At 44.4% G+C, this 24517-nt stretch overlaps 1 protein-coding gene across 2 annotated transcripts in view; it reads left to right on the top strand.

Annotated features, from left to right (window-relative positions):
- Positions 1–1339: 1339 nt before the first annotated feature.
- The window catches only part of CD99L2 (CD99 molecule like 2), a gene marked incomplete in the record, with an annotated part of 91064 nt that continues 67886 nt past the window's right edge, over positions 1340–24517 (top strand). For both annotated transcript variants that reach the window (XM_034781157.1, XM_034781156.1), the window contains 1 exon segment: positions 1340–1527. In XM_034781157.1, coding sequence (XP_034637048.1) covers positions 1470–1527 — 58 coding nt within the window.

Here is a 24517-nt window from a genome sequence, read left to right as displayed (position 1 = left end):
CTTGTACTTCCTTCTATACAGTTTCTTTATGAGGGTTGCAAAGGGACAAGATTTCAGATAGCTGATTTTTGCAACGCACTCCTACTGCTGGCTTTTGTTTTGTTTTAAAATTAGAACGAGACCAAACTTCCTGCTCTACCATTGCTACTGATATAAGTACAGCAGTCCATTGTACCATTACTCTTATTCTGAATAGTGAAGGGAGAGTGGGCTCTTTATTTTCTTTGGCTTGGTTATGGTATGGATCTGCTTTGATGAGGTCAGCAGCTTTCAGTAACAAGTTTCATTGGATGGGCAGTGGTGACTTTTGGACCTATCCTTGAAAATCCTGGGCCTCATCCCCTGGGTTCATATTTTGGGATTGATGACCAATATGTTCTGCATCCTGCCACTCCTCCCCCCTTACACACATTGAAACAAAACAAAGCTGGGTCCTATTTGTGTTTGGATTCAAAAACCAAATCTGGGCATGTACCAGGAGAAAGTGTGTGGAGAGGCGGGGCAGATTTTTTGGGCAGGCGTTTGTTCCCCACTTTCATTTCCTTGAACACTTGTGGTTCCATCTATCCAAAAACTACATGAGACGAGGAGCCTGCTTGTCAGATGTGGGTACCTAATTAGGGTACAAACGGACAAGTGCAAAAGTACACCTTGTATGCATGCATCTGCTCTAAGGAGGCTACAGGATCACAAAAGCTGCCTTCCTTTGTGTCCTCCTGCATCTTCGGTATTTTTTTCCATCTTGTGACCATTAGCAATAGAGGAAGTCGAGCTCTCTTTTAGACATTTCAGGGGCGTACAGTGCAATCTAGGATCAGCCCAGAGAAAAATGTCATTCTGGGCTTGGCAGCGCCAGACGCTGCTCTGACCTTGCTAAGGAGGCCTGGCTCGATTCATCAGCGGGAGCATCGTGCAGCTCATGCTGAGCGAGTTAAAGTCCAGCGCTGTTACCCTGGGGTCCAGTCCTCCCCCATGGGACCGCCTGGTCCCGCCTGTGAGCGCGGCAGTCACGCAGCCCCCGGAGCGAGCGAGCAAAGGGCGGGGCGGAGCGGGGCTGAGCCCCGGGCACCGGGCGGACACCGCCTCTGCTGCCCCCTCCGGATGCATCCCCGCATCCGCGATCCGCAGCGGCCCCGGCGCCTTGCACGGGGCCCCTTCCCCTGGACCAGCCCCGCCCCCCATCCGGCCCTCTTGGGGATCCCCTGGGCTGAACACCCCCACCCCCCCCCCCACACGTACAGCTACAGCACCTCGCCCCTCCCCCCAGCCTGGATTCCCCCTTATAAATCCAGATGCGGCCCCTCCCCCAATCCTCCCTCCCCGGCGGAGGCTGCGCCGCCCCTGCCGCTCGCGCCCCCGCCCGCCCCTCGCCTTGACGGCAGACGCCTGGCCGGGTGGCTGAGAGGAGCCCCGCCGCCGCAGCCCCCTCTCGCACCGGGGTCCCGCCGCCCTCCTGCCCCAGCCTGGCCATGGCCGGCCGCTCGCTCCTGCTCCTGGCCGCCGCCCTCGCCGCCCTGCTCGGGAGAGGTAAGCGCGAGGCGCCGCGGCGGAGCCCCCTTGGTGGGCCGCGCGGGGCTCGGGGCCGGTGAAGCCGGCCGGGCCCAGCTCGTGACGGGATGACAAGGGGGGGGGACACCAAACCGCCCCCCCCCAAGGCGGGCAGCTGCCGCCCCGCGAGAACAAGGCGGGTCCCGGCGGCGGGGCTGGCTACGGCTCGCACAATGGAGCCCTCGCTGGTCCGCATCCCCCCCGTCAGCCTGCAACAATGCCCCGAGCCAGCACCGCTCCTCGGCCGCGTCCCGGCACGGGGCAGAGCCGCTCTCCCCAGCCCAGCACTGAATGGGGGGTGTGGGGGGGGAAATGAGACAAATCCACCGCTGTGCTGCTACCGTACCAGCCTGCAGCGGGATGTCACCGATCCAGGCTGCAGCTCTACCGGCTCTTAACCGAGCGAGAGATTAAGGCTAGTGTCTCCTTTTTGTTTATCAAAGCTGCGGGCACCATAGCCCAACTCCAAAATACAATCATACCATTCCCGCAGTTACTCAGGGGTAACAAATGTAATAAGCCCGACCACCACCATCAGCCCTAGTGTCTTATCCCTTCCCTTGCCCCAGCTCCTCTTCTTTTGTTTAGAAATCTCTGTTCTAAACCAAAAAGTTCAGAGGCAAGTAGCCCTACATTTAATGTATTTTTTTTTTTTACCATCGGTTAAACAATACGGCTGCTTTACAACCTTTTAACAGATAGTTTTATTCAACAGCTAGAGATGAAAATTGGATTGGAACAGCTTCTGGGCAGGTACTGAAGTACCAGCTTAATGCAACGATACAGTAATGAACAGGGCTTTATACACTTCAGAGGTATTCATATTTGAAAAGGAGGATTGTAAAAAACAAATCCATGGTTTAAATCTTAATAAAAATGTTCTCCATGGGAGGTTGTTGTAAACAGAAATGTGATGCTAAATGTATTAAACTTGGTAGGAGCAAATGCCTAAATATGTACCAGAACAAAGGATCTGCACCATAAGAAAATGACCTCAAACTTTTGTCCAGACACTCGCTTACTGTGTTCTTGGGGATTTAGGAACATCTACAAACATGACCCAAATTTCTTGAGACGAATGAAAAAACTATTTTATTCTCAGCCGTTTCTGCATGTCCATTGCCTGACCTCGGAGTCTACCCCCATGAACAATGGTGGAGGTAGATGAGGACTGTGGGGGGCGGGGAAGCTTTTCTTTAAGAGGAATCAAAGTCACAATGTAACTTATCACCATTTGCAACTTCTGTTGTCAAATCAAAATAGGACAATATAATTAGCAAACATGTAAATGAACATGGGAAAAATCAGTTAAAACCACCATTGTTACGGGATAGCATGCACCTGCCAAACAGACAGGTCTGATAAAATATTTAACATCACAAGTCAGTAAACCAAGCTAAAAAGCCTTTTTTTAAATAGAGCACAATGCTCCCATGCATCAGTCTAGGGTTTAATCTCCATTTGCCTTAGCTAACTAGCTGCCTGCTACAGCTGGCTTCAAATCATTTAAAAAGTGAAATATATTGTATGAAGTTGCTGCTACTTTACTCGCCCCCCCCCCCACCTTTTAAACTGGACAGTATTAATTTAATTTGGCAGACAGCTAACATACTATACGTAAAATCAAGGCTATTGGGCAAATGTAGAGAGAAATTAGTAGTGGTAACTACCACTTTAAAAGGGTCTCAGTTCCTTGGAACTTTAGGTTCAAAACCCTGCACAGCCGATTTGGTTCTTGATCTTTCTGAGGTAGATAAATTGTACAACATCCAGTTATTTTCTGAGGAGGGCTGAGATTAAAACCTGAGCTGCTTTCTGCTCTACATGGAATAGGTTTCCCCTGTTGGGCCAGTGTCATTGGGCAAAATTTCCTCTCGTTCCACAGCTGTGCAGTTTTCCATGCATCTGGCTTCAGCCCTTTGCTACAGAGGCAGCTGCTTTTCAATGGTGCTCTGTACATAAAGGATAACATTTTTCCAAAAGTGCTTAGTGATTCAGGAGCCTAAGATTCATGGAAATTTGATGACCTTATGTACTTTTGAGAATTTTCTGATAGTACGTCAGAGCGTTTTGGCATCCTCAAGGATATGATGCAGGGACACTATGTACATTACACATTTTTTTTATTACTGTAGTGCCTAGGAGTTCTAGTCAGTATTCTGTTTACCTTTCTTCTGGGGTTGTCTAGCACCATTTTGGTTTCGAGCCTTCCTCCTGAGTCCATCACACCCAACAGAAAGTCATTGAGGAGAACACAAATAATGCCATAGGCTTATAGTTTTCTGTGAATAAGGTGGTGCATTTATTTACTCTGAGCGTATGGATAATTCAAATATCTAACCTTACTCTCACAATCCTCCTTAGCCACCTAAACACTACAAGCAAAATGTCCCTCTTAAAGAGATACTGACAGGTTAACAGTTTTTAAAAGCTACGTATCCTTACCTGTGCTATTAAAAACATCTCGTACTATTCAAAGGGGAAGAACTCTAATGATTTCCTTGACTTATTTTACCATTACTTATGTAGTTTGTTTGCACTCTGCTTTTTTCCTGTATGGACAGAGAAATTAGACCAGCCTGTTTCATTTCTTGGCTCTCATGCCCTAGCACAATGCTGCAGTAGTTGGATTACAAGTGTGGCGAGAGAATATTTATATTGAAACCTTTCACTGAAATTTTTATAAATAATGGTGTTGGAACAGTGGTTTTAACATTTAACTTGGGTTCTAATTCACCCAATAATGTCTTCTTGAATTGTCTTTCAGTAGTAAACACATAAAAGTATGTACAATTATAAGTAGGCTTGGCAGATTTTATTTTCAATTTAAGCATATAATAAAGCTTAACTAATCAATATCAATTTATATTTTCATAGTTGTGAGAAATTATGGGGTGGGAAAACAAAAAAGGGGGCCAGCAATTATTTAATGGCAGATGTTGACTCAAAATTAAAGCTCTATAACACACATTGTCAACATCCCATGTCAAATCTATAAAGTAAATATTCTTATATCAAACTAAGTTCTCAAGCAGAATTTCTTACTTTGCTTATCTGTAAATTTCAAATCAGTGGAAATATTTTTGGTTGGTGCAAATATGGTGAAAGCAACATTTACCAATAAAAATCTGATCCTTCCAAGCCTAATTATAAGCCCTGACCTTGCAAATTTCTCCACACAAAGCCCCACTGACTTCTAACCCCTGCAGAGCTAGTTGCAGGGTCATGCTCAGAGTTTTTCCCATATAGTCTCAGATTCATAGATTATAGGACTGGAAGGGACCTCGAGAGGTCATAGAGTCCAGTCCCCTGCCCGCATGGCAGGACCAAATACTGTCTAGAACATCCCTGATAGACATTTATCTAACCTACTCTTAAATATCTCCAGAGACGGAGATTCCACAACCTCCCTAGGCAATTTGTTCCAGTGTTTAACCACCCTGACAGTTAGGAACTTTTTCCTAATGTCCAACCTAGACCTCCCTTGCTGCAGCTTAAACCCATTGTTTCTGGTTCTATCCTTAGAGGCTAAGGTGAACAAGTTCTCTCCCTCCTCCTTATGACACCCTTTTAGATACCTGAAAACTGCTATCATGTCCCCTCTCAGTCTTCTCTTTTCCAAACTAAACAAACCCAGTTCTTTCAGCCTTCCTTCATAGGTCATGTTCTCAAGACCTTTAATCATTCTTGTTGCTCTTCTTTGGACCCTTTCCAATTTCTCCACATCTTTTTTAAAATTCCTTCTGATGCATCACTTAAAAGGCAAGACCTTTTGACACCAATAAAGAGAGTCCTGGTGCAGCACAGTCTTTTTAGAGATGAGATCTCTTTCCTAACACTTGAGAAAGAAGGGTAAATACCTTCTAGGAGATGCACGTCATCTTGATCTATACCTTGCAAGTGTTGAGAGAGCCTTTGTGGGAAATTGAGAATACCTTCCCCAGCCAAAGCCACAACAGACTCAGGATGAGATCCCTTCTCTCTCCCACTCATGCTTACATTACTTGTATTTAATAAACACTAGAATGTATTGGGGGGGGAAAAATCTGTCAGGTATTATACAGGAGGTCAGATTAGGTGATCACTATTCTGGTCTTGGAATCTGTGGAGCATTTTTTTAAAACAAATGATAGTCTTTCCTGATAGTTCTCTCTCACCATCCAGTATCAGAGGGGTAGCCGTGTTAGTCTGGATCTGTAAAAGCAGCGGAGGGTCCTGTGGCACCTTATAGACTAACAGACTTATTGGAGCATAAGCTTTCGTGGGTGAATACCCACTTCTTCGGATGAAGTAGGTATTCACCCATGAAAGCTCATGCTCCAATATGTCTGTTAGTCTATAAAGTGCCACAGGACTCTGCTGCTCTCACCATCCACTCACTCATGTATCTCTATCACTTTCCCTTCTTCCCATATATTTTTCTTTTTTCCTTCCCACACCTTCTCACTTTCCCTTGGTTTGTCCTCTCTGGTCTCTCCTCCAGGCTTCTGCAGCATCAGCCCTACAATGCTATTGCTGTTAGACCTTGCTTTGACAGTGTCCTTATAAAACTTCTAAATCCAGCATTAGAATCCATTCTTAAAAATAACAGCAAGAGAAACTGTTCCACTTCTCTTTGGCCATGTGCACAGTTCAGGTTTGTGTGGGGGCAGGAACACAAATTGTTAATGTACTAAATGAAGAAAATAAAACTAAAGCCACAATTCAAAACAGTGAGAGTAGGCACTTCATGGAGAAATGCTGTAGTTCTCTTAGGTCTGATACACACTTGCCATTGGGATGTTTGTCTGTTGTGTTGATAGGGCATTTATTGTAGCATCCTAGCACATTGAACATTTTGGCCCATCTCCTAGGATATAACAATGATATACACTCTATAAATACAACACCTCAAGCTTCCCTTTGAGTCCACAGCACCATGGAAAAAAAAGTCAGGTCCACGAGTCTCAAGGTGGGCACCCAAAAAATCATTGACCACTTTTTGTTAAAAAAGTAGTAGTTTCTGGAAGAATGAGGTCTGTATGGAACAGAGAATAGATGAATAATGACAAAAATATATAGTTTTATCATACAGGGCCCATGCTCAGGAGTTATGCAGCAGCTGCAGCGGCCGTGGATGATAGCAACTGACGGCACTAAGCACCTTAGGATTGGGTCCACAGTCATTTGTTGTAGCTCACGGATCCCAGTATTGGCAACCCCAAGTATTCCAAAATCATGTGAGTCCCCCCCGTCATTGATTTAATTATGATTTAAAAAAAAGTTTTTTTTATTATTTCCCTTCTGAAGTCACATTTTCAAGCTTCTCTGCAACCATGAGGATGAGACACTTTTTCCTTAAAAAATGAATGTGGAGAGTCTCACACTCACATGACTTTAGAAGCTGGGGCTTTAAGACAAGACACCACATATCCTGGGACTTTAGCTAAAGTGGCAACACTGTCTACCATGTGTATTGCAATTAACAAAAGGAAAATAAACTCAGCTGAAAAGTATATACACATCTTAACCATTGGCTTACAAACGAAGCAGTAGCCATAGTTTCTGCACAGAGAGACAGATTTGGGTGCCTTTCCTACAGGTCTGTAGTTTGTAATTGCAGCCTTGGCTGTGTGTTACTCAAAGGACGCTCCTGCAAACCTTACTAAGCTGCTTAGCCCCAGTGGGGGTACTTGCATGTACAACAGCTACAGAGTGAGACTTGTGGCTTTTTCCATTTTGTTTTGATTTTCCAGAAATTTTAAGTCCCTATGGGAAACGTTATTAATGTGTCTATTTGAGGGGCATCACAGTGATGATGGCTTATGTGATACAGACATGTGTTACTGGGAACTGAAGAAAGCTCAACGTTATTTTACGTAGGCCACTTCAAAGCTGTCAGACTAATTCTGTCACTACTCACTTGCTGGATTTGAACAGGAGGTGAAAGACTCCATCCCTATGAGTGAGCCGAGTTCCAGCTTGTCCTCATCAGACCACACAGACCCTGAACTAGTGTCCAAACTAACTCCCTTCCTGAGGTTTGGCCTTTTGGTAACTTGGAGCAATGTCACATAAACCTCATTCTAAGCTGCCTCCCTGAATTTAGCTGTCCCTAGGATCTCTCTCCAGGATCTCTCTCCAGCCCAGGCCCTGCTCACTAGAGCTCCTCCATCCTATCTCCTGCACCTGCCTTAGTGAGTCATCAGAATAGCAACAGCTTTACACAGTCATCTAACACCCGCTGAAGCTGGGTGCACACCAGGCCTTGCCAGCCTCTTACAATCCAGGGAGTCCACCACTGATTTTCAGAAGCCAAAAAGAGAACCACCACCCAGGCTACAAAAGTGATTTAAGGTGACTTGTTCAAGGTCAACCTGGATCTCAGACAAGGGCAGCCCATAATGTACACCTCTACCCCGATAGAACACTGTCCTTGGGAGCCAAAATATCTTACCGTGTTATAGGTGAAATCGCGTTATATCGAACTGGCTTTGATCTGCGGGAGTGCGCAGCCCCACCCCCACAGAGCACTGCTTTACCACATTATATCTGAATTAGTGTCATATCGGGTCGTGTTATTTTGTGGTAGAGGTGTATCAATATATAGTATCTAAAAATGAAGTTTAGTTTGTTGTAGAGCACAAATTTGACTTAAGTCCCTTCATGCAAGAAGACTCTTCTCATCTGCTCTGCACTCCAAAAGGCTGGGTAAGCTGACTCACCAAAATGGCATCAACATGAGGCTGAGAATCAAAGACAGACTTTCCTCCCCAATTTCTTAGTAAACACGCATGGTACTGCCACGGGAGAAGGCCGAACAGCACTCAACAGGGCAGGATACTCTTGTGATGAGGTGGCTGGGATCTGGGAAATCAGGGTTCTGTTCCTGATTTTGCCATGGTCTTTCCCTGTGCCTAGTCATGTATAACTATGTCTCTTTTGGGCATGCCCAAGTTGAGGATGCTTATGCATGGAGATCTGAGCATGCAGAGCTCAGCATGCATGCATTCAAAACTGGCCTTTAAACCCACTGCATCTCAGATTCCTCTTCTGTAATGTTGGGTTAATACTTCTCTGCTGGGTTGTTGGAAGGCTTAATTAATTGTTTACAGAGTGCCAGGTGGCGCTTTTTTAAAGCTGTGAGTGCCATGTAAATACAAAGTATTCCCAAAGTGCAGTATGGGGCACAACTGGCAGAGTGTCAGGCCAGAAAAGTGCCAGGCAGGGAAACCATACATTTCTTCTACCCCTCAGTAGCTTGTTTAAGGAAGCTGCAGGCATTGTAAAAATCAGCTCAGTGGTATCTATTGCCTCACATTGTAAAAATATAAACTCCAAACCACAGGATTACAAATGAAGCAGCATGCCATAGTTTCCATCCCAAGGAAGCCACATTTTAATTCTACTCCCACACATCTGCAGTCTTTAACTGCAGCCTTGGCTGTGCATTATATAATTCAGTTTCTGGCCAGTTGCATTGGCCAGTCAGCACACCCATGATTTTCAAGTGTCTGAAAAGCAGCAAATTATATTTCATTCACCTGGGCTAAGCACAAAGTTTGTCCTGGGTTGCTGGATAATAAGGAATTCTCGACCTTCACGTAGGTAGTGAGGCATTCTTCACCCATGACAGTCCCTCCTGCTTTGACCACACCAGTATAGATGTATATAAACAGGCTGATGTGCGTTAATCAGGGGGTATGTGGACACCCAGCAATTCTGAATCATATGTTTGTCTTAGTGAACTGCAAGTTTGTTTTTAAAGGAACCCTGTTAAGCAGGTCAGGCCTAGGTTTTGGGTTTTTCCTCACATCCTTCCCTGCTCCAGTATAGAGCTCTTTGCCTCTCCTGGGCTGCTTCATCTGGAATACCCAGCCTCCTGGCTCAGGACCTTCTCCCTCACTGTGGTTGTATTGACAGACTGTGCCCACTGAGCACTTATAATGCCCAAGTGTCCATGATGCCATCACCTGACCATCCTTAGTCATATCCCCTCAGGCTGGGAAGCAGCTAATTAATTATGGCACAGGTGAAGCTGGTCCAAACTCCCCTTAAAGGTGCCAGTCACCCTGTGATAGTTGCCTGTGCCTTACTGGGTGATGTCTCCTGGACCACCTCTCTTCCCAAATGTGGACATAATATCCCGGTAGCAATTACTATAATGTCTACCATAGGAAAGTAAAGTAATTAGCTAGTTATAAATGTTGCACAGATGGCTCCCATCACCCCAGGCAGCAACTCTTTATGCTCTCATACAGCACTGGCTTCTCAGGAAGGCACATGAAGAGAGGAACTGCCTGTTTTTAAGATGCTTTTACGGGTGTCCAGGCTCTCCTCTGCCATGGACAGAAGTAGAAGCAGCTGCAGGCAAGGGTGGAGCCAGCACTACATGACCTGCCAGAGCTGCACAGATTACCCTCAAGATTCAGAGATTCCAAGACCAGAAGGGACCATTGATCACCTAGTCTGACCCTCCCTGTATGACACAGGCCATAAAACTTTCCTAAAATAATTCCTAGAGCAGATCTTACAGAAAAACAGAGTCTTGCTTTCAAAAATGGTCAGTGATGGACACTCCACCACAATCCTGGATAAATTGTTCCAATGGGTACTCAGTGCAATCTGATACCCACTGTGCTACAGCATCAGAACCAGAAAGTGAAATAGACTAGAAGTGGAAAGCAAAACTATCCATTCTGGTTTCATTGTCAAAGCTGAGTGACATGCAACAAGTAAATTAATTTTCACAATGAAGTTTAATTAACATTTGATTAAAGTCTTTCAGTTTTAATAAATGTTAACATTAAATTAACCATGTAATTGGTTAGTGTCATTAGTGATTAGAGATCTTACTTTTAGATTTTTTTTTTTACCTTGACAGTGTCTAATTTATATGATAGAGTGGGAGAAACAAAAGCAAATTCTCTGTCTCTTTCAGCTGTCTCATCTGTGGCCAAATGCACACTAGCTAGTGCACTGCAGCAAAATAATCACAAAATGCTGAAAATAGAAGTGGAAGGACTGAAATTGACAATTTTGAACAGTAATTTCTTTTGCTCCTCTAGCTAATAATATTGACACTTGGAAATGGCATTGAAACTGATTTTGTGGCAGAAATGGTACTAAGGGTGTTGCAACAGATTTTGCCCCTAAAGCATGTTAAACAAACAACAAGCCACTGATCTCCAGCACTGCCTAGAATAAAGTTTTAGCATTGCTAGGTTTAAAATAGAAATGAGTTTCCTTAGAAAATATATCCCGAAGGTATGATTTTCCAGAAAAAAATTGGTTTGATTATATACTGCTTCTGAAGCCACTTTAATAACAAAATATGTTTGATAAACTAGCTAATAACTTTGTAGGTTTTCTTTTGTCATCCATTTTGTTGACTGGTGTAATTCACAAGCCAGTGAAAGAACTTGATTAGAACAAAATTAGAGAAGATGAATGTTGCATATTAAAAAGCAAACATGTCAAGACTTCTCTCCAAAAGAGAATTTCGAAGTTGGTGAGCCAGACATTTGATCTACTAGCAGTGACTTAGGTTGTGGGTGCAAGAACATGAGTGTATACCAAGTGCCTGTCTGCCCCACTCTTGGAAGCAAATGGTGTGTTGACCAAAAGGTAGCCAAATTCATCTTTGATGTATCTGCATTGAATTCACGGGAGTTAAACCAAGGTCAGATTTGATCCAGACCTCCTGTCACTGTGCAGGCTGCAGCTGCCTATTGGTTAAACCTTGTGATAGTGCACTCTTACTTCCAAGAATTTCCATTGCACATCCTGAAGTCTCCTGGGGAAGTGACCATATTGTAAATCAGGAGTAGGGAACCTATGGCACATGTGCCAAAGGTGGCAAGCGAGCTGATTTTCAGTGGCACTCACACTGCCCGGGTCCTGACCACTGGTCCAGGGGGCTCTGCATTTTAATTTTAAATAAACCTTTTTTCCTTGCATACAACAATAGTTTAGTTATATATTACAGACTTGTAGAAAGAGACCTAACAATGTTAAAATGTATTACTGGCACGCAAAACCTTAAATTAGAGTGAATAAATGAAGACTCGGCACACCACTTCTGAAAGGTTGCCAACCCATGTTGTAAATGGACAGGCTCTGCCCGGGCTAGAGACAGGGTTAAATGCGGCTATGCAGGTCATTGAGTCTCATCCCACTTCTTTATTTCCAGAGCTGCAAGATCAAGTACTGTAGTTTAGTAAGTGCAGTTGTCTTCTTTTGGGAGATAGGGAATTGCACCACTCAACAGCTACCTCCCTCACCCTGCTCTGAATGGAGTCCTTGGTCTCTAGATCATGGCATGGAGTCTCAGGTTTAGATGACAGGGAACTCTAGAGGAATCAGCAAGATTTTTGAAAGAAACTGAGGACCCAGACAAGGGGAGAAAATTGGTGCACTGTTCTCAAACCTCAGCACAAGGTGCAGTGTGCAGCTGGAATGGAGAATGAACGTAGAGAATGGAGGGGGGGGGGGGGAAATACTGCTCAGCATTTTCAAGCTCTTTGAAATGCTTTTCTGCTTATGCTCAAAGAAATCTGGATGAAAGTGTCCAGGTTGGGAGATCTTCTTGGAAAACTGCTTCAAAAAGGATGCACGCCCAGTGATAAACCTTTCAGTGCTAATTGCAGCCCTGACTCTGGGAAAGTGGGAAAACAAAAGCCAAAAAAGGTTAGCAAGCTAAGCTATAGCTGAGTAACAGGATACTTACAAAGTGATACCAGAAGCCTTAGTATTAGGCTGGGCAGAATTAGATTAAAAAAAATTCAATGGATAGTATCAAAGTAGCTTTATTAAAGCTTTATAACCATTAACACCAATTGTCAACATCACACATCAAAATATAAAGTAAATATCCTTAAATCAATTCAGTTCTCAACCAGCATTGTTCTTACTTTGCCTGTCAATTTTGATGATCATCAATTGAATTTTTTTTTGGTCGGTGTCTGTGTGTACAGTGAAATAGAGGTTGACCTGACATTTACCGATAAAATTCTAATCCTTTCAAGCCTAGTTATTGCTCTAATAGGGGAATGTAGGCTGGACAAAGCTGAGGACCTGGAAAACTTGCAGATTCCAAAGCTCTCAGGACCAGGAGAGAGAGAGGGGGAGCTGTGGGTGCGGCTAGACTGCAGCTGGTAGTGAGCCTACCAATCTGGGTGGACAAACTCTAGTGCATTACAAGTAGCAGTGTGGATGTTGTGGCTCCAGTGACAGCTGGGGCTCTCAAGCCCACCCGACCCCTCAATCAGAGCTCAGGTGACTAGCCAGTGTCTGCACTGGAGCCATAACAGCCACATGGCTTTTTTTAGTATGCTAGTGAGCTTGAGCTAGCGTGAGTTCGTCTACCCAGGCTGGCAGGCTTGCTCCTAGCTGCAGTCACTCTAGACTTAGTTGGTGGCTCTAATGAACGCCACAAGCCAGGCAGACTTCATGAGCTGTGCAAAGCAACATAAATCAGAAACCCCAGGGAGCTCTCAGATCTGGCCCAAGCATTTGGAGAGCAGGAGTCCGGTCTACTCACCATGACCACGTCACCGTGCACTGGATTGGCAATTAGAAGGTTTAGCGGACTCACTTTATATAAGTGTGTGCTGTGGAGAGGGGGTGTTTAGTCAGTGCCAGGCTCCTGCACAGAGGTTTGGACATAGTTGCCAACATTTAGGAAATTTTTGCTGGAGACAGTTGTCCAAATAAACAGACTCTGGGAAATAGGCCTCCCTCTCAATGGTGAATATTAACATGTGAAAACTGCTTTCCTAGTATTAATATAATCCTAACCCATGGTAGATACATTTCTCTCCATTTTAGGAATTGATAAGCTAAGTCAGAGACCAAGGACCATGTTTTGATGCAGCCTCTAGCTATGGGTGGCCATCTTCAAACACCTTAGGCAATGGGAAGAGATAATAGTGGAAAAATTGACAGCATCATGAGAAGAAGGATGGTTTATTTCAGTTATATCCATCCAGGGTTAGGGCTATGGTGGGTGCTGGACAAGCACATAGCAAGAGAGTTCCTGCCCCAAGGAGTTTGCAATCTAAAACACCAAACCCAGAAAAAGTAGGGGAAGTAGGATACAAGAGATAAGCAAAGGGAGGGAGCAGGCTGGTGCCAGTCTTTTTAGTTTCATCTGCATCCTTGTGCGCCTTCCCCAAAGATAAACAACATACAAAATGTGCAGGAAAGGGATGCAGTCAGAATGCAGTTTTCTATACACACATGCATCAACTATTCTTGATAGCTCCACACACTGTCCATTCGCTGGCCAATTTCTTGTAGGCATCCAGCCCTCTGTGCTTGTAGGTGAGCCACATGCCCTGAGGGAATTCCTGCTGAATGGCAAAATGATGCTTTTTCAAAAATGAATCATGGAAGCTTTTAAGCATTTCTGTCCCACAAGTTGCCAAATGAACAGGGCTTGAACAAATACTCTGATTTGACATTCTTAATCAAAAAGATTCCCCTGCCTCCCTTCAGTTATTTTTGATGAACTTTTTTCAAAACTAAAATCTTCTGGCTCTGTTGCTTTGGAGAGGTGAGGGAAGAGATTTTAAAGACATGGAAGATTTCAGCTCCTTTAGCACAGAATAAGACTAACTCGTACAGCAATAAACCTGTGAGTAATATCTTCAGCAACTCAGACTATCCCCGTTTCTCTCAGTAACCAAAAACAAAAGAAACCCCTCTGTCTTTTTAGTACTTGTGATCTTCACCTTATTGATTTACCCCATTTTTCTTTTACAGCATCTTTGTGTTGTCCTAGTATTCTGGAATTGCCTCTCTTCCCCCCCACCTTCCCGACACTCCTATTTCTTTTTGTCATGGGGGCTAGGTGAGCAGGACTGCAATGATTAGTTTTAGAGCATCCTACACATGAACTAGATATTGGTTTAAGAATATACAGTGCAACTTGAACTGTCAAAATGGCAGCTCCTATATACTTTTTATTTTAGTAATTGAGGTTTTTTTTATTAAAAAAAAAAACTTTTCATCCTAGGACCCACAGAGCTTTCCCAACTTTAATTAATACCCCATTGAGTAGGCTGGTACTATCACCATAGCCATTGTAGCAGTGGGTCAGTTGAGGCACAGAAAAGGTTAAATGACTTGGCTTAAGTCACAGCGCGAGTGAATAACAGAACCAGAATGTAACCCTGTTCTGCAGAAGGTCAGATGAGATGATCGTAATGGTCCCTTAAGATCTATGTGCTGGCGAATAGAAGTCAGGAGCCTTGGTTCCCAGTCCCCTGCTCTAGCCATTACTGCTTCTCCCATTCCTTGTGCTGCACTGTAATAGGATTCATTTTGCTGTTGATAACATGCAAAACATGCTCCTTTTACTGTTGCAAAGATACCCTGACCTCTATCCCCCCTCCCCTGTACTTCCATCTATTCCTCAACCCCACCAGTTGTAACTTGTCTTAACAGTTGACTCTTCGGAGCACGTACTGCTTTGGTACATAGTACACCATCTAGCAGAATGGGGCTACTAGGATAGAAATCATAATCAACACCATAGAGCTTCTGCCCGTCAGAAGCAACTCCCAAGTAAAGCAGGTCCGACCCTTTTGCAGGAGCAGGGCTTTCACACCTCCCTAGTCCCGCATGTTTGCAAGGAAGTCATTTCCAGTAGAAATCTCAACTCAAGCTGCTTCTGAGTGCTTTGGTTAAGTGTTGGTTTCCTGAATGACCAGCCACCTTCTCTGTTTAGGCATCCCAGATAGCTCTGAATTTACGTCTCCTATTCAGAGAATGCAAGCTGTTGTGAGGGGAACTGTCTGACCCACTCTCTCGTTTGGAATAGAAAACCCTTTTAGGGTCCCATTCTTCCATCAGTTACACACTGTTTATCACAGAGTTTTGTATAATTTACACTGCTGAGGCGCATTACACAACTGTTGGGCAGTTTGTGAAAATGGCACTTGGTCCTTCACAAAATGCGGTGCATGCAGCTTGGTGACCTGGCAGACTTGCGTGGAACGTGCATTATGCAAGGCAGGTGACAAATGGACCAAAAGGGTTGTATCTGGCTAATTGGAGACATTTACAGGTATTCTCCCAAAAGGGTTTGGGGGAGGAGGAAAAATAAAGGATGCAAGGTGATGCCTCTTCCTGCAGGTAGATCATTCATTGAAACAGCCATTATTGGAAACAAATCACCATTGTGCAGTGACCACCATTGGATTTTTTAAAAACAGGTTAGACAAACACCTGTCAGGGATGGTCTAGGTCAGGGGTAGGCAACCTATAGCATGCGTGCCGAAGGCAGCACGCGAGCTGATTTTCAGTGGCACACACTGCCCTGGTCCTGGCCACCGGTCCAGGGGCTCTGCATTTTAATTTAATTTTAAATGAAGCTTCTTAAACATTTTAAAAACCTTATTTACTTTACTACGACAATAGTTTAGTTATATATTATAGACTTATAGAAAGACCTTCTAAAAACATTAAAATGTATGACGCAAACCCTTAAATCAGAGTGAATAAATGAAGACTCAGCACACCACCTCTGAAAGGTTGCCGACCCCTGGTCTAGGTTTACTTGGTCCTGCCACAGCACAGGGGGCTGGACTTTATGATTTCATGGGGGTCCCTCCTAGCCCTACATTTCTAGGATTCGTAGCTTGTACAACTTTGCAGGATGATCCCTTATTTCAAGTGACAAGGTGGGTTTTTTCCCTTTTCAGCCCTGACAGCCAAAATCTTCAGGATGGTATGTGGCATGCATAATACTTTGAAAAAGCAATCTCTGTGTAACTTCACATACAGTAGAGTTATACTGTGGTCTGAGCTGGAAAACCAAGCAGGATGTATAAATGCTGATGACATATAGGCAAGAATGTGTTTCTGTCCACTGTAAAGCGGACCCCCAAAAGATGGAAATCTCCCAGAAAAATTTTGTATTTTGGGAAAAATTTTCATCCCAGATTCCAAAATGGAATTTTTTTGGCTTCATGAGGCTCTTTGCCTCTCCATTCCTGGAGTTGGGGAAAATAGGGGCAGAGAGCAGAAATTGAAATTCACAAGAGCTTTCCAGGATGGCAGGCAGCCGAGACGCCATCACTGTGATTTTCCCCACCAGAACATGGACATTTTTCAGCAAAACTGAAGTTTTCTTGTAAAAAGTTTTGGTTTTGTGAAAAGGGCATTCTTTTGTCAAAACAAAAACCTTTTGACTGGCTCTAGTCCCCTGCACCATCTGTCTTATATTATTCCTGCCATAAATAAATTCCATACACGAGTTTAAGGCCTGAATGAGCACAGTGCCTCTGAACTATTGTATGGCATCAGCACATACAAAGCCGCTAAGTGTGAGAGAACTGTGGGATGTAGACTCAGGTAGCATGAAGGGGGGGAGAGAGAGAGACACACACACTCTGGAGCAGTAAGAATATAGAAAAAAAAAAAAACATACAATGTTGGAATGTTAAATCCCATAGGAACTGAAATGATTTAGGTTAGAAAGATTTTTTTTTCCCTCCCTCCCCACACACACCCCTTGATGACAATCTAACTCCTGGCTGAAGTAAAAACCTCCCTCTAGAACAAGCCTTTATCTAGGCTAGATAAAAATCTTTCTGGGCTGGTGTATGCCTGTGATAAGCTTCTAGGCTAAACTCAGTCTTCCAAAGCATGAGCAGATCTGTCTGACCGAATCACCCAGGCCAGACTAAGTCTTTCAAAGTTAGGGCCAGCTTTATACTTCCCACTAAATTCCAGCCAATCTGCAGTCATTCCCACTTATGGACCACTCCATCGCATCCACTGTCAAGAGATGCAGACAAAAGGTGTGGTATCATTTAGATAATTTTTAACAAGATTGACCAGTATTAGCCAGCCCTGAAATTCATGGGAAGGACAGTTCAAAACTTCATGTCAAGCCTACCTGCACTTTTAACCATTTATTTGGTCTTAGAATAATAATGCACTTGGAGATTGGTTTAAACTGTACACATTTAAAGAGACAAGATCTCCTTTTTTTGGTAAATCTGAAGCTAATTGAGAATTTGCATCATTTCACAAGAGGAAAGCACAGAGCAATGATAAATTATTTGTTTGGGGTTTTCATCTAAAGATTTTGTAAGGTAGAGGGCAGTTGGCTTTGTGCCTATTGCCCTCTAGTGGCTGGCTTGGAAAGTGGATAAGGGACCTACTACTAATAGCAACTAGTGGAGTTCCCCTTTAATTCAAATGGCAGAGGGCTGTGTTCCAGCACTCTACTCCTGCGCGCTCTGTGTGTGTGTGTGTGTGTGTGTGTGTGTGTGTGTGTGTGTGTGTGTGTGTGTGAGAGAGAGAGAGAGAGTGTGTGTGTGTTATGTATTGGGAATTGTCTGTCAGAAGAACACAAATTAGTAACATTGTGCTGAACAGGTTTGTAAAGATGACTACTATAGGAAAGTCAGCGAACATATGGTAGATAAATAGTGTTCTCTCAAACTATGAAGAGCTGGAGGAATTTTGGATTCTGAAATGTTAACAACTGTAGCTCACAACATTGTTAGAAGCATTTGACCCAAATGTGAGAAATGTTGTTTAAAAGCAAAATCTTGTCCTCCTATTCAAAATTTGCAACAGGAAAGTCAGCAGGACATGTAGTGGCTTTGAGGCTGTGGAATTTCCCCCTGAATCATGCTGTTGGCAGAGGGATTAGCCTTCCAAATTAGCAGATATCCACGATCCAAGGAGAGGGCCCACATGTGGATTCGGTCAAGGTCTCATATTTCAGCAGCCTGGTACATTTGCACAGTAACTTAAACTTTATGCAGTTCCCATTGATTTCCCTAGGAGCTGGTATGTACCCAGCACTTGTGAAAATCAGCTCACTTATACAGGAGCCTAAATCAAGATTTAGAAGACTAACTTTATGGTTCTGGTCTTTTTGAAAGTGTTGGCATTAAATTGAACAGCTTGAGTAGCATTTACAAAGAATAGGTAAAAATCTAGCCGCTGCAGTTTGCTTGCGGCATGTTCACAATCCACAGCACTGTTAGTTGAAAAGAAGGTTTGATGTAGTAATCGATGGATCATTTTAGATCACAATCAGAAGAAATAGCAACTTTAGCAGTATCATTTCACCTGCGTAGTTTAAAATTAACCAAAGAGGTTAGGGGATAAAATGCCCCACTTCTCAGTAATACCAGCCCTAAGTCCCAGCCAATAGAGAAATTTTGCAGCATGCCCTGGAGGCCAGTAGATCTGGGCTATTTCAGAGCAATGAGGAGAGAGAAAGCTAAAGTTCACGGAGAACACCCTACCATCAGCCTCTTCCCCTCTAAATGGGGAAATCCAACATGAAGTCCACCCTCCACAGCTTCAGCAGTATCACATGGGGAAAGAGGCGCTATCAATTAGGTGTTTAGTGCTTTATATTTCAAAGCCAGCAGCTTTACCACCACTTGTAACCAGCAGGCACCCAGGGCAGATCCTGGCACATTAGGGATATGCACTCACAAGGATGGGGTAGTCTGCCCAACAAGTAGGACGATGCACTGTGCACTAGTTTCAGTCTTCAAATGGCTTTATGGTGATGCTGCATGTAGGTTCCATTGCACTAGTCTGTTCCCAAAATGATAAGGGCACCTACAATGGCAGCAAAGTGACTTCAGGAGAATCAGTGACAACCTCTTGGCTGGACACAGATTGGGGGTGGGGAGAAGCCATTCTAGATGCTGCATCGGACAGCATCCAGGGAATCACAGCAGACCCCTGCATAGCAAACTTGAATGACAGATCACAGAAACATACCTTAAACTTTAAACATAGATATAACCCCTTCTGTTCTTCTTGAGATCTCCCTATCCATCAACTTTACTTAAATCTTAACTGGATTGAGCCTCAATACTGACTTATTGCCTAGCTGAGATAAACAGGAAGATAGGAACACTGCATTCCAAATGATGAGCCAGCATTTTCACGTGTAATTCCCTATTTGCCTAGTTTTAGCTGTAGTATCTTCTCTTGATCTTTATCTGTGGAGTAAAACCTCTTTGTTAGGAATCTGGTGATAAGCATTTAATCACAGGGTCCACTTACCGTTAGGGCGCCTCCTCCTGGCTATTCAGGGGATTAGCTCCTCCTGGGTCCAAAGCGCCCTTCTGTCACTTGTTCATGTGCCTGCCACCTCTCTCTCTCTGTGACTCAGAGTGATCTCTCTTTATGGCTTGGCCCTGCAGCCAGCTCACTGTGCATTTTCTCCTTCCAGGGGTTATCAAAGTATTTCCATCCAAAAATGTAAGTCTTCTCCCTCACTGCCCTGACTGTACCACTTTCCCAGTGGCTGGGAGGGGAACCAGGCCCGCCCTCTGGGTTCCAGCTCGGGGACCATCTAATCAGCAGCCAAGGTCTTAAACATTGCTGCCATTTCCCTGAGCCTTTTCCTACACCTCCATTTAGGCATCCTTTCTTCCTCCTCTAGTGTCTAGAGAGTGGCTACAGGCTCCCTCACTGCAGCCCCCATTCTCCTGCCAGCTTCCTGGCTTTATACTAGCCCCACCTGTTCCTTCTCAGCTGGGCTCTATCCCCATCTAATTCCCCTTAGATGGGACCCATCCAGTTAATTGGCCCTTTCTCAGCCTCTGGGGAAGTGTGGGGTGAACACCCCATCAGACTCCTGAGCTCTCCTGCATTGTGTAACACCTTGGGCTCTGTCCTTGGCTGTTCTGTGCTGGCTGAAAGAAGTGTATTTGTGTCACAACCTGTCATCTGGCTTATAAATGGTCCTCTGCAGTTGAAGGGTGTAAGCGTGTGAGTCACCAGCCAGCACAATGCAGACCTCCTGGTGGTGGGGTGAGACTTTGCAGGCCTCCTGTAGCATCCCCTGCTGACAGCTCTTCCAGCCCTACTGTGGTCTGCCTTTTGCCATTCTACCTGGGTCACTATAATCCCATCCCCTTCGGGGTGGGTCTAACAAATAAAAGTCCATCAACTTCCTGGTGGACTCACAATCAGAGTCTGGACCAACTAGTCCTTGCCTATAGCATCAGGGAGGTTTCACTAGTCCTAACTCCTTGCTGAGGGCATTTCCTCACATTCCTCTGTCAGCTGATAGGGAAACCCAGGCCTTCCCTCTCCACTGGGTTCCAGTCTAGGCACCCTTGAATAGGTGGTCAGGGCCAGTTTACACAAACCTCTGGCTGTCTTCTTAGACCACTTCCTACCTCTCCCTGTCTTGGGCCTTTGCCACACCTCCCAGCTGTCAGCTCTGCTCTCTATAAGCCTCTCCCATTGGCTCACAGCAGAACTTGTTAGCACTTTCTGGTATCCAGCTGGTTCTGCTGCAGAAGAGTTTTCTCCACTCCCAGGCTGGGCAGTCCCTGACTCAGCAGGCATTTTCCTGCTCCCTGCAGGCCCCTCCACCAGCTCACACAACCCCAGCTGGACTCACTTCCCACTGCTTTCCTTCCTAGCTTCCTTGGGCTCTCAGGTGTAGATGTACCTTCCATCAGAGATACTGTGTCTGCCATCAAGCAACTCAGCTCCCTGACTCCAGCCAGGTCTCTCACTGAGTGACAACTAGCCATCCACACTCCTTCCTGCTCAGCCCTGCCTGAGCCAGGGTCAGCCCTTTTATCTCCTCCCTCCAGGCTTGACACCAACTGCAGCTGTAAGGGGAGCGAGGCTAATTGCACCCACAGGCTCTCATTGACCCCTTCAGGCCCAGTGTGAGGTTGATACACCCCATCATATAATGAAATTCACAGTTGTTACTTATTGCACACCCTGTACTGATTATAAGTCATTTTATAAGCCTGGACAGTGTGTGCAACGTGTTTAACTGCCCACATTTTCAGTATTGCCAATGGAGTCATGGTAAAAATCTCTCTGCCCTTTTTTAGCACTCTCCATCTAGAGATCTCAAACTGTCTCTTTAATGAATTAAGCTCCAGGCCTTCCCTGTGGTGCAAGTATTGCCATCTCCATTTTAAAGATAGGTAAATTACTGCTGCTATTATTTGTATGTTGCCAACAGTGCTTTCCAAACAGATACTAGGACAAGGTCCCTGCCTCTGAGTTTACAGTCTGAAGGTTACACACCAATTTGTGGCAGCAACCAAAATAAAACCTAGAACTCCTGTTTCCTAGTTCACTGCTTTAGCCAGCAAACTGTTTCCTAAAAGAAAAACCCAGGGCCTCATGAGACCATCAGAATTCTCTATGATCTAGAGGAAGCATGGTCTGGTGAATAGGGGCCATGGCTGGGCATATTCATGTGTCTCCAGTTGATTTGAGCAAGTTGCTTACCCTCCCTACACCTCTTGCTCTGATCTATGAAAACTGGGATGATGTTAATTACCCACCTTTGCAAAGTGCTTTGAAAGCTATGGTTGAAAAGTACTTTAAGTGCAAATTGTTTGTTACAAATTGTAATTATTTGTTTTCTCTCTAATAAAAATAAAAATAAAAAAAAAAAAGCAAGGAGCCCAAAATAGGAGGACTCTGTCTTTCCCACCTGTGCCACATTAGCATTAGTAGCACCTGTGTCAATCTCACAAGCCCTCAGGGTGGGTCTTCAATCCCACATCCCTCTAAAAATGAGGAACCTTAAAAATTGTGCTGAGAATCTTTGATCCTTCTCTCTTCATGTGACTGATCTAGTCACTTTAATTGGAAGCAGTTTTCAGAGTAGATGAAACACTGGGGCAGAGATGTCTTTTTGACATTAATAAGATAATGGTTCTTTCAGATTTAAGTTGCTTAGAAATTTGTCACCCACTTTTAGTCTGGAGACATAAGAGAGTCTGAGAAATCCTGAAATATTTGAATGTTTATACAGAAGAAAATCATTTTGACTGGTATTTTGTTTTATTTGAACAGCACTGGGTAATTTTGGATAAGTGCAAACAAAGACACAAGGGGTCTGATTCTCCTCTCAGATCAGCGTGAATCAGGAACCACTCCACTTTATCTAGTGGAGTCATGCCAGCATGAGTGTGGAGAACCAGACCCCAGTGGTTTATTTTCAGAGCATAGCATGGGAAATCCTCGCATATCCCTGTTATTTATTAATATTCCAACTGATACATGCTGCCTCCTTACATTTCTCAATAATAATTCTTTGCTTTCTGTCCTGAACTATTTGTGCGACATTGTTATGCACCATGTACAATATTACAAACTTCCACACCAGAGATGGCTGCTTTTCAATGATGGGCAAAGCAGGCGCACCAGTTGGTAACATTTGTCTAGAGTTTAAGATTATCACATGAAAGGTGCTCTGCTAACAGTTGCAATTTGTTATAGATTCACAGATTTTTTGTGTGTGTGTTTAAAAAAAAAAAAAAAAAAAAAAGCCATACAGGACCAATATGGTCCTCCAGTCTGATCTCCTGCATAACACAGGCCACAGAATTTCACCCAGTAATTCCTGTATCAAGCTCGTACCTTCTGGTTAAGCTAGATCATATCCTTGTGAATAGCATTCAGTGTCAGGGCTTCCATATTCACTCCTTGGTCCTTCCACATACTCCAAGTTAGTATTTGCATAGGTGGTGGTCAACAGGGATTCTTGCAAGTTCCTAAGTACCAGGGCTATTGTACAACTTTCCACCTGCCGGCAGGGGGAATGCTGTCCTTCTCAGTCTCTGATGCATTAAGATGCTTCCATTGCATCACTGCTGTTTACAAAGAGTTCTGTCACATCAAGTGACCTAAGCCAAGTGAAGTGACATATGAAGCTGGCTTCTCTCCTCCTCCTACCTTGTGAGTGGCACTGGGTTGGGTACCCACAAGAAACAGGTGTTCTGTGCCTGCCCAAGAGCATTGATGAGGTCATCTCTTGCATTAGACCATATTTATTAGAGGAGCACATCACTGTATTTAAGAGCCACGTGGCATTTTCATTCTAAATCCTCTACTTCTGAGGTTTAATTGACACTGAGGGATATAAACTCTGTCTAAATGCATCATCTCCTTGAAACAGAAAATTTGGTTCAGATCATATAAGTCCTGAAGCTTACAAAAAATTGTTCATTAAAATTGGAAATGGTTTTAGTCAAGCTTTGGGTGGGAAACAAGCACGTTTTCTTAAAAGAAAAAGAAGAATTTGCCATGTAGTCAATCACTAAAGTTATTCCCTGGAGCAAACAAGCCATTCACTTAACTCCCTCATTGTTCTAGTTGTTTTTAAACATAAAAATATAGTAAACTGAATATCGGTTGTTTCCAAGCAGCAAATATTTCGCATTTTTCATGTCTTAAAGCAGATAGAACAGAGACACAGGAGAGAGGTGGTAGAGAAAAGTGGGTTTATGCTGCACAAACCGCCTCTGTTGGTTTCTAGGCAGGCTTCTGTCTTAAGCTGTGTCTACACTAGGAGTCCTTTACCAGTATAGGAATACTGGAATCCTGTACTGGCAAAGTGCTCCTAATATGGATGCAGCTATATTGTCAAAGCTATGCTTGTATTGGTATAGTTTATTCCACCACCCATGAGCGCATCAAACTATACTGGTAAAAACCCAGTTTTGCTGGTTTGGCTGAGTGTGCACTAGAGCAGGGGTTGGCAACGTTCTGCACGCGGCTCGCCAGGGTAAGCACCCTGGCGGGCTGGGCCAGTTTTATTTACCTGCTGACGCGGCAGGTTCGGCCGATCGCGGCCCCCACTGGGCCGGGACGGCGAACCGCGGCCAGTGGGGGCTGCGATTGGCTGAACCTGCTGCGTCAGCAGGTAAATAAAACTGGCCCGGCCTGCCAGGGTGCTTACCCTGGCAAGCCGCGTGCCAAACGTTGCCGACCCCTGCACTAGTGTTAGCTGCCAATAGCCCAGGGGGCTGTTTATGGCAATTGGGGATTGATGGGACACACCATACTCCAGCTGTAAGGTTGGTGTAGTATCCTCTATGCCAGCTCTGTGCCACCAAAGGATAGCTCATTCTGTGGCAAACCTTCTCTGGTCAGCGGGTGGCTTTAGGGTCACTTTGCACTACAGGAAGGGAGCAAAGCTCCCCTAGTGTAGAGGTGAATGAATGCA

Source organism: Trachemys scripta, chromosome 9 (genome assembly GCF_013100865.1).
Source record: "Trachemys scripta elegans isolate TJP31775 chromosome 9, CAS_Tse_1.0, whole genome shotgun sequence".
In the NCBI taxonomy this organism is placed as follows: Eukaryota; Metazoa; Chordata; order Testudines; family Emydidae; genus Trachemys; species Trachemys scripta.
The sequence above is the reverse complement of the archived record's forward strand: the minus strand, read 5'-3'. Positions and strand labels throughout refer to the sequence as shown.